Source organism: Drosophila hydei, unplaced genomic scaffold (assembly GCF_003285905.1).
Source record: "Drosophila hydei strain 15085-1641.00,03,60 unplaced genomic scaffold, DhydRS2 tig00000172-arrow-pilon, whole genome shotgun sequence".
Taxonomy (NCBI): domain Eukaryota; kingdom Metazoa; phylum Arthropoda; class Insecta; order Diptera; family Drosophilidae; genus Drosophila; species Drosophila hydei.
Genome location: NW_022045682.1, coordinates 997160 through 1011287, shown reverse-complemented (window position 1 = coordinate 1011287; position 14128 = coordinate 997160). Strand labels below are relative to the sequence as shown.

The window sequence follows — 14128 nt, the reverse complement described above, 5'->3', positions numbered from 1 at the left end:
GAAGCTTGTCAAGGGAGGGGGAAAAGCGGCTCAAGTGCTTGCAGTTGGCACTGTCAAAGTTAAAGCTAATCGACTACACTATGCTACAAGTAAAATATATGCGCGCACACATACATATACACGTGTGTATATGCATAAGTAATGTGCTTCTAAATATGTGCTCTAGCAGTTAACTGTAACGCTAACTGCTCGTACACAATCACTGCCTAACTCTTATACAAAAATTGGAAGCTTATACAAATCTTATAAAAACTGTCAGTTAAACATAGAAGAGAACTTATGTACACCAGTGTGGGTGGGTTGGCGCTGCGGCTCAGAGCAGCAACAGCAGATGATCAAAGTGCGTGCCGGACGGCACCTTAGCCAACTCTCAGAGACCCGTGTGGCTGGTCTGCAGCTGCTCAATGGAAATGGACAGCTGCTCCAGGCGCTGCATCAGCTGCAGCATATTCTCTTGCGCTCGACTCGTATTGAACTCCTTGCCATGCTCCAGCGAGTCCTCCTCAGCGGCAGCCAACTCGAAATGCAATTTGGCCAAGCTCTCCTGCTGCTCGCGTATTTTGGTCATTTGATCCATGGTGCAACCGGAGCCTAACAGATATGGAGACTATTATCATATATGTATGTATATGGGTACATCAAATAGTTACCAAATGCCTTTAGCTTGCCCGAATGAAAGTCATCCAGCAGGCCAAGTAGCGCTCGTTCCATGTGCTTCACATCGGGCACTTCGGAGACAAAGGAATGATGTTTTATTGGACGTTCGTCAAACTTGTCGCTGTGTATGCTCGGATTGGCCATTGGAATGTGCAACTGCTGCAAAGGCGGCGGCAGCGGCTTCGTCGTGTTATTGTTTACTTTTGAGCTATCATTGTTGTTGTTGTTGTTGCTGCTGTTGGTCGCGACAGGTGCATCTGGCGTTAGCCACTCGCTGCTGACCAGCGTAATGCTATTCAAGCTATGCTGGCTACTATGCGTTGGCTCTAACGGATTTTCATCTGCATTACGCATTTGCCACAAACAAAATCAAAATCATGAAAATACGAAAAACAAATTAAATGAAAAATAAAGATTATACAAAATGATAAGCAAAGGAATTCAGGCAGTTAAAAAAGTATAAAAATATAAAGTACACAATTACAATTAAAATAAAAAATTATCAACTTAAGTCTGCATAACTATGTAAGCATACACTATATAATACTTTTGCTTATATATATTAATCTATTAATCTAAATCCATATTTTACTTGGAATTGATAGCTATGTGTAAAGTTGCTTAAGAGCAAGCCATCTGATGTAAATATAAGCAGACTCTAAGCAGGTCAAACAAAGAGTGTATATCTATAGTATGTAAAGTCTACAACTATAGTATAAAGTATGTATATCTGAAGTACACATTCAATATATATGTATAATTAACAACTGCTGTATACATATCACAAATTTAGCTTATTCTATATATTCTCTAACTTATCTCTCTCTGAATGCAAATGATAAGCAAGTAGTTTAACTACTCTTGAAACTAACTTTTACTCCAAGCGTACCTTACCATTAAAGGAAAAGTTTTATTCTAATTTCACACTAACTTATACGACTTTCTTTAGCTTCTTTCTAAATTTACACAACTTCAAAAACACAAAAGTAAAAACTTAAACAAGTGACTAAAAGACGCAGTCTCAACAATAAAATGGCAACTGCTTGCTCCAAACACAAAAGCCCAAATGCCAGACGACAAATCCCACAGACGGTGATGTCTGACCCTCCCCCTCAAAGCGAAAAGAGGGAGCCACTGGCAAATGGCTTGTAATTTCAATTATTGAAATTGTGACAGCTTGTCGAAATGTGCCTCTCTGTGTTTGAGTGGGTGTCTCAGGGCAACCGTGTGTGAAAGTGTAATATGCACAACATATGGCTCTAAAAGTGCGTCACAAGGTTGTTGCTGTTGCCGCCGCCACCGCTGCAGCAGAATAAACGGTTCAATTCCTTGAGAACCTCCACAGCGACTGGAAGCGTATGGGACGAACTGAAGCGTATATATATACACTTATCACCTTACCCTTCAACAGCTTGCGCGGACGCGTCTTAAACTCGAATCGCTCTTCATTAGCCGCACCGCTATTGGGCACGTGAGGGCGTGGCCGACGCTCATTTACATATTGCAGCGTAGTCTTAGCAGAGGGCTGTCCCTGCTGTTGTCCTTGGCCCTTCTCTGATATAGTACGTTCGATCGAACACGAGGCTGAATTTCGGCTACGTGTTGTATCACCGCTCGAAATACCTTTGATCTACATAAACAGTGAAGAAATCGTAAATTTTGTTAATTGTAAATTGGGCGTGTGTCATATACATTGATCTTAGCTACGGCGACGGGCGTGGCAGGTGTTTGAGCTGATTTCGCTTCTTCCTCGGTTTCCACATCGTTGGGCACAAGCTTCTGTCGCTCCACAACTTCATCATTGGGCTCCATTTCGTATTTATTTATATTTTTATACTGTTTTCCAAAGCAAAAATAAAAATATTTTTGTCTTTGTGTGCGTTTAACCATTCACAAAGACGCGTGCACACACAATCAGCTGTTCACATATTGGAGTGGCCATATATCTCGATTAACCCAAAAGCAACTCTGACTGTACAGGGTATTTACGACAAAGATAAGCTACTTTTGGCGCGAAATTTAACAAAATGTAGTTAATTTTTATAATTTTATTGCATGAACTGCTTGTTTATATACATATAATGTAAAGCCGTTCACGATTATGCCTTCTTCTTGGTGAAACCCATTGTGTAGATCATATGTGCAATACTTATTAAGCCCACACCGCACAGTGCTGCCGTAATGCCAAATAGAGCCTTATCGACTGGTCCACCCTTGAGGAATACAGGCAGATCATTGACAGCCTACAAGAAAAGTTATTAACTAAAGGAAGATATATAAAATATATATGTATAACCTACCTGGAAAGTTTTCATTTTGCCAGCCAAACCTTCGGGTAACGCCATTATTTCTTATGAGTATTATGTAATTTGCTGAAATTGCAATAAGAAATATAATCAAGATAAGTCAAAGCAGAAAAAAACTTATTAAAACAACTCATTAATTTGTCAAAATATAATTAAATATTTTAAATCTAAATGAAGATTTTTATGAAAATAAAATAACTCACTTGTAGAATCAAACCTCCGACCACTACACCAATTCTCGATGTTGCAAATGTAACTGTTAAAAATAGAAAATAATTGCACAGCTGTTGGTGCATATGAGAAAAAGGGAATTGCAATGGCCAACGTGCCAGTGTTGCCAACCACATCCGTTTTCCAAATCAAAAATAAATATCCAATTATAGAGAGAGATAGAGCAAGAGAGAAAGAGACAGTCACACACAGCCACAATTGACTCGCAATTGCTGCAATTCAAATTAAGCGGCATGCGGAACGACCGAGGGACGTTGTGAACGTCCATTTTTCGATTTGTACGGTTCCGTTCGCGCTATTTTGGCTTTTTGTGAATTTTTCAACAGGCGCACAGCGATAGCTGACAGCAAACAACGTTTTCTGCACAGCGATTATTTAATGTGTGTGTGCGAGCGCGCAAGCATGCTCTACAGCAAAAGCTAAGCACCGCTGTTGTCTCACTTGCACGCACACAGCCGCAAGTGTTAAAAGCACTCCGAAGCATTTCTGTTGCTTGGCAGCTTTTCATCGTTTCTGGCCGCCTGGTGGGGATTACAATAATTCTACACCGAATGAGTTGTGCAATTTTTTGCGTCGTCGTGTGTGCACACTCAATTTTGTAGACCCAACGAAGTGGGCAGCCGAATTCAACGAGCATTGCAAGCTAACGGACAAAAAATGGGCAGCAAATTCGAATTGGGAATGAAATAAATATTTCTTACAAAAGATTCGAAATGGAACGGCTTTTGTGCAACAAAATATAAGGAGGAATAATGAAACAAAAAGCTGTTTAAGCTCCCGCCGAAATAAACGCTTACGCTGCTGGCTCGAATGGCGGATCGCAACGTCTCGCCCCGCCCCGCCACGACCCACTTCCTCAGTCCACCCATCAGCTGTTTTCTAAATAATATACACACAGAAAAGATATCGCCCTGCTAAAGCCTTTGCCGATTTTTAGCTCCCAGTACAAGAACTTTCAAAATCTGTAGCTTCCAAACAAAATTAACTTGCCAAAGTTGCGAAAAGCGATGACGACGCTGACGGCTGACGCCGACTGAGCCGTCGACTGCAACTTTGGTTTTCCGAAACTTGAAAAAAGTTAAATCTGCCAAGTTCACCTCCGAGTGCTTTTATTATTGCTGCCGCCCATGTACTGTGTGCGATTCTTCTTTAAGCACACACACACACACACACGCTCACAAAGAATATGCACGCTCTACAGCCTGCCCACTCAGTGCCTTCATTCCACCCGCCCGTATCTCTCTCTCGCTCACGCTCTACCTCTGGTGTTCCAAAAAGTTCAAGCTTATTTTAAGTTCTAAACTTAAACTTGTTTCGTAAGCTGCTCGAGTTACATGTATATGCACACACGCACACATATATATATATATATGCTTACACATTTGCAAGTAAAAGTTTTCTGAGCGGAACTTCAACCAAATGCAATTGGCTTAGTAATGAAAAAGTTCCTTATAAATAATTACTTAATTATAAACTGAGAACGATCTTTGCAGCTGTATAATGATTTTTTAATTTAAAAAATTATAAATTATAAAAATATTTAAAAGGCGTTTGGTTTAATTATTTTTATATTTAACTAAGCCTTTGAAAACAAAATATTTAATTCAAAAGTACCAACATTTATTTGTTTTATTTCAAAATATAAATACAAATTTTGTAAAATGTTGTCATATGTATTTAAGATATGGAAGTTGGCGCTTCATTAAATAAAAAGCACATCAATACACACCTACACACATACACACACACCCTCAAAAACACACCTCTGTGCTGTATAAAAAGCACTGTTTATGCTTTGCTCAGTGCTTAGCGAATCGAAACTTTTATTTATCAGAAAGCCAAAAAGAAGCAGAACTATTTTATATGGAAAGCGATGCACGAGCAATGCCCGACTCAAAACAAGAGCTTATTTGCAGTTACATGGCAGATGGGCGGGTGGGGTAGATTAGACAGATATAAAAGTTCTGACAAACGAGCTTAAAAAGCGATTCAATTCGAAACGAGCAAAAAAAAAAAATTTATTAAAATATAAAGAAATGTATACATAAGTATGTCTATATATATACATATATATCCATATCCAATTATATAAATTAAATACGATTTGCATTAAATAGTAAAGCTTTAGAAACAGCACTTCGGCAAAATATAAATTTAGCTTTTGAAACTTTGGCAGAGTCTAAATTTCGATGCGCTTAAAGCTTAAGACATTGCTAATGCTAAAAAATAAACAAACTATATTTATAATTTAAAACCAATTATTCAATGCTTAAACAATGCAATTATATTCTTGTTCGAGTATCCGCATAAGAACTCCAATTAGCATTATTAAAAATTCCAATTAGCTTCATCGCAAAAAAAAACAGATTCGTATTTTCTGTTGCGCTCACTCGCTGGCAGTCTGACTGCGATGGCCTGCCTCGTCTATCTATCTACTCCTTTTCCTTTTCACAAAACAAAATGGATTGCTCTTTAACTAAAACAGTTAACAGGCGCTCAGCAATGACGGCAAACATTTACAGCGCCGCCCAACAAGAGCTGCACACAACAAACATGTGTGCGCACATTCCATACGGTTGTCTCACTCGCACTGGGCAGCGGCCCGCGCTATTTTGGCATTCACAGTTGCTCAGCGCAAACGCTTGATGTGAATCAATGGCGTATTTTACATCTAGCAGCCGCTGCTGTGCGCCTGTTGAAAAATTCACAAAACCGCTACGAATATAACGCATTCACACTATTCACTCACTCACTCGCTCGCTCGTGTACGAGTACGTACTCGCCTCGCACTCGTTTGTAGCCACGCTCTGTCGAGTACCGTTTACCCACTGAGTGGTTATACAAAAACTTTTGACCCCTTGTCGGGCTATTCAAAATAATTCGGTTTTTATTTAAATTTGAGGTTTGCGCATGAATGAGAAATTAAGGCAAATGAATATTGAATGAATATATATATTCGCATTTATTTAAAATATAGTAAACTTAGCAGCACGACTTTTTATCATATTCACAATATTCACAATAGACAAGCGACAATAGTCATATTATTTACATATGTTTTATACGAACTGCAATTAAATACAACAAAGTACAGTGGGCAAAATATATCATTCCACATTCGCTGTTGGTTTTCAGTTAAACTCATTTGTACAGCAACAAATTGATTTCGATGTGGCTCACTGGCCAACTGCAACTCCAGGCCAACTGCCTCTGACGCCAGTGTTGTACAACTCTAAAATGAATAGTGAAGTGGAATTGTGTTAGTACAGTGAATACTACTTGTCCAAATCCACCTGAGTTCTCGCAACAACAGAAGCCACAAGTTCGGTGCCTGTGGTTGTCGTCGATTTGGCTTTCGAATGGGGGATGTTGTAAAAAATGTTTGAACTGTTTTAAGTTTAAGTTTTAACGGTAACAGTGACGCAGAAATGAGCAGCACGTTGCTGAGCGAAATAAACGACGACCACTGTGAATGTGAGTGCGCTGCAAGTGTGTGAATGTATGTCGTGTGTGTGTATGGCGTGTGCTTGTGTGCGATTACCTTGGCATTGAAATAAGCTTACACATACCGACACACGCACACACACACATATGTATGTATACAAATGGCGAATCGGAGAGACCGTGTGGAAGTTCATTAACTCTTTAACATTTGCAGCGGTCATGCGCTGCTGAGGTGAATTAGATGTTGTTGTAGCCAATACGTGTGTGTGTGTGTAAGGGAGAGAGCACGCTTAAGTTCTGGTGTTATTCGTTTGCTTTGTGTGTGTTTCACTTTTTTTGACTAACCGAAAATGCTAATTAGTTGCCCTTGGAATTGAGAGAGCGAGCGCGAGAGGAAGAGCCAGCCCGAGAGTGAGAGCCAGAACTCACTCAAATGTTTGCGCTGGCAACGAGCTTAACCGCCCGTTTGCTTCCCCTTCAAGTTTGTTGTGTGTGTGTGTTAGTTTTAGTAGTAGTTGTTGTTGTTTTTGTGCTGTGATCACGATTTGCTTGCTGACAGTTGTTGTTGTAGTTGCTGTCAAATGCGTTTCAAAGTCAATGTCGCATGTGCGAGAGCGAGACAAATGAGCTGACCCAACCCCAATCAAAAGAATCACCTTGGTGCTTGTGTGCGCGCGTGTGTGTGAGTGTATGCGTGTGATTTGCCTCAATTGCCCCCTGTCTGTGTTGTTGTTGTTGTTGTTATGTGTGTCGTGTTCTGTTCTGTTTTGTTGTGTGCTTTTTTATCATCTAAGTGGCTGTGGTTGTGCCTGCTGCCTGCCTGCCTGCGCTGCCTGCTGCTCCCGTCATCATTTAGAACAGTACACATATATATGTATGTATATGTATATATATACATATATAAATATATATATGGGGCGAACACGGAGCTTATATAGAATCATCATCAACGTCGACGTCGCTGCCAACAAACGGGGCAGCATACGCCCTACAAATTTGCTGTTCGCCTATTCGAAAATTTCACTAAAAATTGTTTACTCTCTCGTTTGGCACGAAATGAAAGTGTCCTTTGGCCCCACCAATGTTTTGATTCCGTTTCTCTTACCCCTGCTGCAATGTAGCTAAACTTTTCAAACGGCGACGCTGCCCCATGCTGAGAGAGAAAGATAGAGGGAGATAGACAGCGGGGGAGAGAGTGAGAGTGAGAGTGAGAGGGGACAGAGGGGATTGGCACACCTGCTTGGCAGATGGGCTGCCGATAGTCATTAGGGGGATAAGAATTCGGCAAATGCAAATGCGAATGCAAATTGCACAAGCTGCAGAGGCGTGCGGGAAAAAGGATGTTGACAAAGCTTTTAACTCAAATTCCTTAATCAAATTGGATTTTGTTAAGCTTTAATATGCTTTGATTCTGTTAAAAATCAAAAATAACAAACATTTATTTAATCAAATTTATTCTGAAACTTTTGACTATATCAAAAAGCGTTTTTAATTTAACTGAAACTAGAACTGGAACTGGAACTTGAACTGGAACTTGAACTGGAGCTGAAAGTGCAACTAATGATTTTATTCACTGTGTGAACATGCACATATCATATGTATTTTAGCATTAGTATTATCCTTAGTATTAGTATTGGTATAAATATTAGTATCAGTATTAGTGTTAGTAAAAGTATTATTGTCATTAGTAGTATTAGTATAAGTTTTAGTATTAGTAGAGTGTATCATTGCTGTCAGCATTAGTATTAGTATGAGTAAAGTATATCAGTAAAGAATATTAGTACTCGTACAGTATATCTCTGGCATCATCCAACAATTAACGTCAGCAGTACAGCATAAGTATTATTATTAGTGTTAAGGTTGGTAACACTATTCGTACTACTGCTAGTATATATATTTATATTTGCCTTAGTATTAGTATAATATGTATTAGCATTAGAGTCCGCATTGGTAGTAGTATATCGATTCTTATCGGATATAGATATACTATATTGACTATCGGTTAGTGATAACCCTGATATCTTTACACCTGCGCCACTGTCCCATGCAGCAGCAGCCGCAACCACGACACAACACGGCAAGTGGCAGCCCAGATGGCAGCGGCGCACAGTTGGGAGGGGCAACTCGAGCTGCTCGCACCGTCGCGTCGCACTTGTTGTGCTTGTTTGAACTGAGTTAAGCTTTTTCGATTTGCTGCGCGCCTGCTGCGGTAGTCAAGACTTCCCCATGTCGACGTGTGTGCACGCTCCAATGTGTAGAGCAGCTCCACCAGTCCCCCTAAATGCTGCTATCGCCAGCCTTGAGAAGGTCTTTGGCGCCCCTTTAGCGGAGAATCAAATGACAGGCTATGGGCCATGGGCCATGGGCCCCCTCTTTGCAAATAAATGTTCCCCAATTGCGCGTGTTCCCCACACAGCAACAAAAACAACAACATCGACAACAACTACAATAAAAAAACGCTTCTGTCTATGTTTTCTGTTAGCCCGCGCTGTTAGTAGCCATCTTTTTCGATTTTTTGCTCAATCACAGCGAAATGGAATTCGCCAAAGGGGTGGGGTGTGGGAGCGACAGAGTGGTTACCATGGAGCTGCCACCCTGTTTTTGTCTAGCTGTGTGCGTGTGTGTGTGTGTGTGTCACTGTGCCCAGCGCAACTTCTGTTTTCCTGGTGTAATTAAGCAAACGAAATATAATAATAATAAATTATAATTTTAGAAGGCGTGCCCCAAAAAAATGTTTAAACTCCCCCAAAAAAAATAATAAACGTAACTGAAACCAATTTAAAATGGGCAAGCAATGTTATATGTATAGATATACATATATATAAATTATTATTTTATTTATATACACACACACGCATGTACTCACACATGGCGTGACAAAGTCTGTGTTATTATGCGATTATTTCGTTTGTATGTTTAAAATATAAACGAACAGGCTTCAAGAAATCGCGCAAGAAAAAGCAGCCATTGCACATACACTAAACACGCTTTCGCCATAAACATTTTCAAAATATATACAAATTCGAAAGTTTGCGCCTTTTGTTATGTTAATTTTACAGCGAGATCCCTCGCAAATGTTAAAGTGCATGTGTGTGTGCGTGTGTGTTTGACTGTGTTTGTGTTTGTCTCTCTCTGCCTCACACACTCCGCCGCTTACACTGTGAATGCCAACTCCAGCTTCAGCTGCTGCTACAGCATTGACTGCAGTTCCAGCTCCAGCAGCTCCAACTCCAACTCCAACTGCAACTTCTAGCCTAGGCCTTCTCATCATATCACCTGGCTGTTTGCGGCCAGTCTTTTGCTATTTCTATGAAAACTTGGTAGCTGCTGCGTTCGTTTCTAACGATTTTCTATGTTAACACGCCACAATTTGAACCGGTAAATGCGTTGCAGTCGCTGCCGCTGCTCAGTTGCCGCCATTCGACATTCGTGTTAAAACTGTGAAAAATGTACGTTCCGCGAACTTTGCGTCATGCGATGTTAATTCAATAGGCGCACAGCATTGTCAAACAGCTGCCGGAGACGTAACGTCAATGGCCGCGGCATCTGTGTGAGCGAGATGGCTATGTGGAAGGTCGTTTGACTTGCTTAGCGTATGGCTGTCGCTGTGTGCGAGTACGACTGTCTGCACGAGTGTGTGTGCGCGGCCTGCATGCCTGTGTCTGTTATCTGTTATCCGTTTACTTGTGAGCGCGGCAGTGTGACCGTTTTAATGTGTTTGTTTTGCTGTGTGCTTGAGTTTGTGTGAGTGCTTTTTGGGGCCAATGTACTCGGAGTTCAGTGCATTGCACTCTATGCCAGCGCAATGATATGAGCGTGCGTCGGTGTGTGCGTTTTGTACTACTGAGCGCACTTTTTGTGCAATGGGCGCATTTGGCTGATATGTGAGCACATATATATTTATAATGAAAGTCCTATTATTTTTGATTATTTATTTAAGTTGCTATATAATTAAAATTTAATATTTTCAAATGATAAAATACAAAAAATACCATGTAAATAAAATTATAAAAACCGAAGGAATGTCTGATTCTGAAGTAAAAATTAGTTTATACATATAACTATGGCCATTAGTGCGTCGTTTAACCCAAAATGGTATCTAGTTACTATAAGCTAACCACTTCAACAATCTCAAAAGGATAAAGATCAAGCTCAACCATCGTCGAACGATTGATTCAATCATCCCGATTTCACAAAATCAACAACAATCGGGCTAGAAAATTGAGCTAGCTCTAAGGTAGCCACTTCCGTTAGTTTATCATAGCTGGGAAGCTGCTACAGAGCCTTCCGTCACCCCACCTGCATTCCACCTACGGCTGTTCCCAAATGGGTTATCGATATCAGCATCGACTGGTCTTATCGGAAAAATAAAATAATATCCGTATTATGAGTGGGCTTAGAGGATGTCGTAAATATCTACAACATCTCCGAAACTTGTAATTGATGGGATTCACCTTCAGTCGAATTCTATCGGAATTGTCCATATGTCACATATATATATATATGTCCAAGTACAAATGACTTACAATTTGAATACAATTTATATTAATTTTTGACGTAAATGAATCTCGGCAAAAGTATTAAATATTTTATTACAAAATTCTGACACATTTAACGAGGGTAGCATAGTTAAATAAAAATATATTTATTTAGAGGAATCAAATTAGTTCTTAATATATTTTTATTATTCTATATGTTAACTTTTTAAGCCACCTTCCTATATGGTTTGATTCATCTCATTATCACATCTCACATCTCTTATTAACTTCTATATTTTCCCTAGGGCAAAGGGAAGTGCCAAATACTTGTATTCCCGTTCGGTGGCAAAGAACTCAACTGATCTGGCCAAGCCATTGGTAATATCAACCTCATATTTAATTTCCACTCAACTCCGACCTTTGAGCAAAATCTAAATCTAATCTAAATAGAGCTCAGGACCTATTCGCCATTTTGAGTGAAATTGTGTAGACTTGAGTCCGACTTCCTGCAGCTCGGTAGTACGGCACTACGAATCTATGATGATGATGATAATGATGATTGATGATGTTTGTTGATAATGCTTACTATTTTGATTGCAATTATGCCGTAGATTATGATTGAGATGACGGACCGAACCTTGTTATACATAGACATTCTCTGATAAATATACATCTGTATATTCGTGTTTATTAATATTTGTTAAGAATGTCCACTTTAATATTGTAATTAACTTACGTAATAAATTTCCTTTGCATAAAGAGTTTTTTCTCTGTTGTACTCCAGTGTTATAGTTTGTTATCTTGGGCGCGCAGCGTTGCCGGATGTTTCGCCTTCTGTTGGCGTTGCTGCTGTTGCTAGGGGCACTCGCTGGGCTTCGACTATGATACGTAATTACATATACAGCAAGTGTAGTTGTAAGCAACAAGTACTTGCTCTTAGGTACTTACTAAAAATGCCAACTTATGGGCACCGCCTATGGCCCCTTTACCCGCTCCGTCTCTCTCTCTGTCGCTCTTCGCTCACGCCATTTGCTTGCGCCGAGGTGCAATTACGACGTCGCTTCGTTGCAATTTCTTCTATGTGCGCGTAGCAGCAGCTATCGCCGCTTCTGCCAGCTGCCTCTCCCTCTGTCGCTCTCTTTCTTTCTCTCTTTGACTATCTCAAGCTCTCTATATGTATATATAAAGAGTGTGTGTGTGTGTAGCTCCTCCGCCAAGATGTTTGCGTGGAAAATTGTGTGCGCCCACCCCTCGCAGCGCACATTTGAAAAGTGCATCTCCGCTCCGAGGGAGGTGGGGCTGCCGAGCCTATGGAGCCTAGTTTGACTGCTTGGAAAAACTTTTGGTTTGACTATTAGAAGGGGCCAGCGGCTCAGCTAGGTGAGTACAGAGAGCGCAGACAGCATAGACCAACGACCGAACGGGTGTTCGTTCGTCTATTGCTCAAAGAAAAATCCTGTCCACGCTTTCCCCCAAATAGGTAATAGCCGTTGGCCTAGGAGCCCCCACTCCATAATGCCTGCAAAATACACTCACATAGAGTTCGCTTACCAACCCACACTTACTTACACATACTCACTCACACTCACACTCACATACAGTCGCACGTGTACCGATGAAAAATGGTTGAAAAAAGTTTGAAAAAAAACGTTGTATGATTTTTCTTCGCCAATATTTTGTAACAGAGCCGCAGCATTGAGCAAAAGGCGGGCACCGACATTTGTAACAAAAATGCACACAGTCCGAAAGAGAGCAATACATGCATACACACACACACTCTCAGCACAATCACTCACACACACCAACGCGCGCGCGTGCATCAACAAAACTCAATTTGTTTCTTTTTATTTCTTACTATGTGGCCGCTCCAACGGTTCCCCTGCTCAATGCACATGGGCCCACTGTTGTTGTTCTTGTTGGCTGCACTCGCCTACTCGACAGCTGAGCCAATTGGCAGTCGCGTTTGTTTCTGTGGCTGTGTGTGTATGGGTTATTGTTTGTACACTGCAGCTTTTTACGTTTTTGTGTGCGAGCAGACGAGAGAGAGAGGTAGAGCGAAACAGCAAGAGAGTGGGCAAAAATACAATGCAATTGAACATTGTCAGCATTACAGTGACTCAAAAGCTGCGTATTTATTGAAGGCTTATAAATGTAATAAAATGAAGCTTTAGGCATTTATTTGTTTATGTGTTTGTCCGATTGCCATAAGTATACTTTACTGCAAATTAGAAATATATTGCATGAGACTTTAATGAGTTGCATTTCGCTAGCAACAAATAAAATTCTTCCACTGTACTCAAGCACTTGCATTCTCCTTTACTCACCACTCACGCATACATACAGAACAGTGCACTTGCCAAGAGCAGGAGAGGGAGCTGCATATTGAGATAATAATGGAGACGCAATGCACTTTTTGGATTTGAACACATACACATACAAACAGCATCGCTGCCCCCATCACACATACAACGAAAGAGACGTAGGCATTGACAACGGCGTGCAGCAAATTGAGCACAATGACGTCTCAGCCCCCATCAAGAGATGTTCGTGTTAAATGCCTGTTGAGTGCACTGCGACTCTGCCCGCCAGGCAGCTGCACCTGCCCCGCCCAAATCTCTCTCACTCTCTCAAACACGCACACATGTAAGCGAATATAAAATCCGTTTTGGTTTTTGTTTTTCAACATTTGCTCGAGTACCCTGTAGCCATAAATGTTGATAAATGGCGTGTTAGCAATCTAATGAAACTTGCGGATGTAACAAACAGAATAGGATTAATATAAATTATTGTAAATAATTATGTTATATATGCGTAAAAATATATTTATATTCTTACTTATGAAGAAATATGGCTTTTGGCATTATTCAACAGAACAAACTAGCTAGGCATATGCATTTTTTATCAACTTATAGGGTATCTCTTAGTCAGCTATACTCAAATCGTGCATTCACACTTGTTGCTTTTGCCAAAGTGCAACGTGGCTACAAGTTCTGGGCTCCTTTTCCCAATGTA

The 14128-nt window shown here is 40.5% G+C and overlaps 2 protein-coding genes and 1 long non-coding RNA gene across 3 annotated transcripts; all 3 read right to left on the bottom strand.

Annotated features, from left to right (window-relative positions):
- On the bottom strand, positions 1–2557 carry LOC111599346. Its single transcript, XM_023314976.2, has 4 exons — positions 2350–2557; positions 2059–2287; positions 651–998; positions 1–591 (listed from the first exon to the last, which is right to left on the bottom strand). Exons 1-4 carry the CDS (start codon positions 2545–2547, stop codon positions 371–373), a joined length of 996 nt encoding a protein of 331 aa, XP_023170744.1. The 5' UTR covers positions 2548–2557; the 3' UTR covers positions 1–370.
- A 133-nt stretch (positions 2558–2690) lies between these two features.
- LOC111599375 (cytochrome c oxidase subunit 7A1, mitochondrial) lies at positions 2691–3261 on the bottom strand. The gene is made up of 3 exons (XM_023315011.2): positions 3167–3261; positions 2958–3029; positions 2691–2900 (listed from the first exon to the last, which is right to left on the bottom strand). Exons 2-3 carry the CDS (start codon positions 3000–3002, stop codon positions 2757–2759), a joined length of 189 nt encoding a protein of 62 aa, XP_023170779.1. The 5' UTR covers positions 3003–3029; positions 3167–3261; the 3' UTR covers positions 2691–2756.
- Positions 3262–11724: 8463 nt separating this feature from the next.
- On the bottom strand, positions 11725–12196 carry LOC111599358. The gene is made up of 3 exons (XR_002751423.2): positions 12065–12196; positions 11853–11995; positions 11725–11789 (listed from the first exon to the last, which is right to left on the bottom strand). It is a non-coding gene; the product is annotated as an uncharacterized LOC111599358 (long non-coding RNA).
- Positions 12197–14128: the final 1932 nt, after the last annotated feature.

What these genes read in the sequence shown, in the direction of transcription:
- LOC111599346 (XM_023314976.2), bottom strand. Translation starts at nt 2,547, where the DNA reads ATGGTTAAACGCACACAAAGACAAAAATATTTTTATTTTTGCTTTGGA. An exon ending in TCGCCGTAGCTAAGATCAAT is followed by an intron (nt 2,288 to 2,349) that starts GTATATGACACA and finishes CTGTTTATGTAG; the next exon opens with ATCAAAGGTATTTCGAGCGG. An exon ending in GGGCAAGCTAAAGGCATTTG is followed by an intron (nt 592 to 650) that starts GTAACTATTTGA and finishes CATATCTGTTAG; the next exon opens with GCTCCGGTTGCACCATGGAT.
- LOC111599375 (XM_023315011.2), bottom strand. Translation starts at nt 3,002, where the DNA reads ATGGCGTTACCCGAAGGTTTGGCTGGCAAAATGAAAACTTTCCAG. An exon ending in GCAAAATGAAAACTTTCCAG is followed by an intron (nt 2,901 to 2,957) that starts GTAGGTTATACA and finishes CTTTTCTTGTAG; the next exon opens with GCTGTCAATGATCTGCCTGT.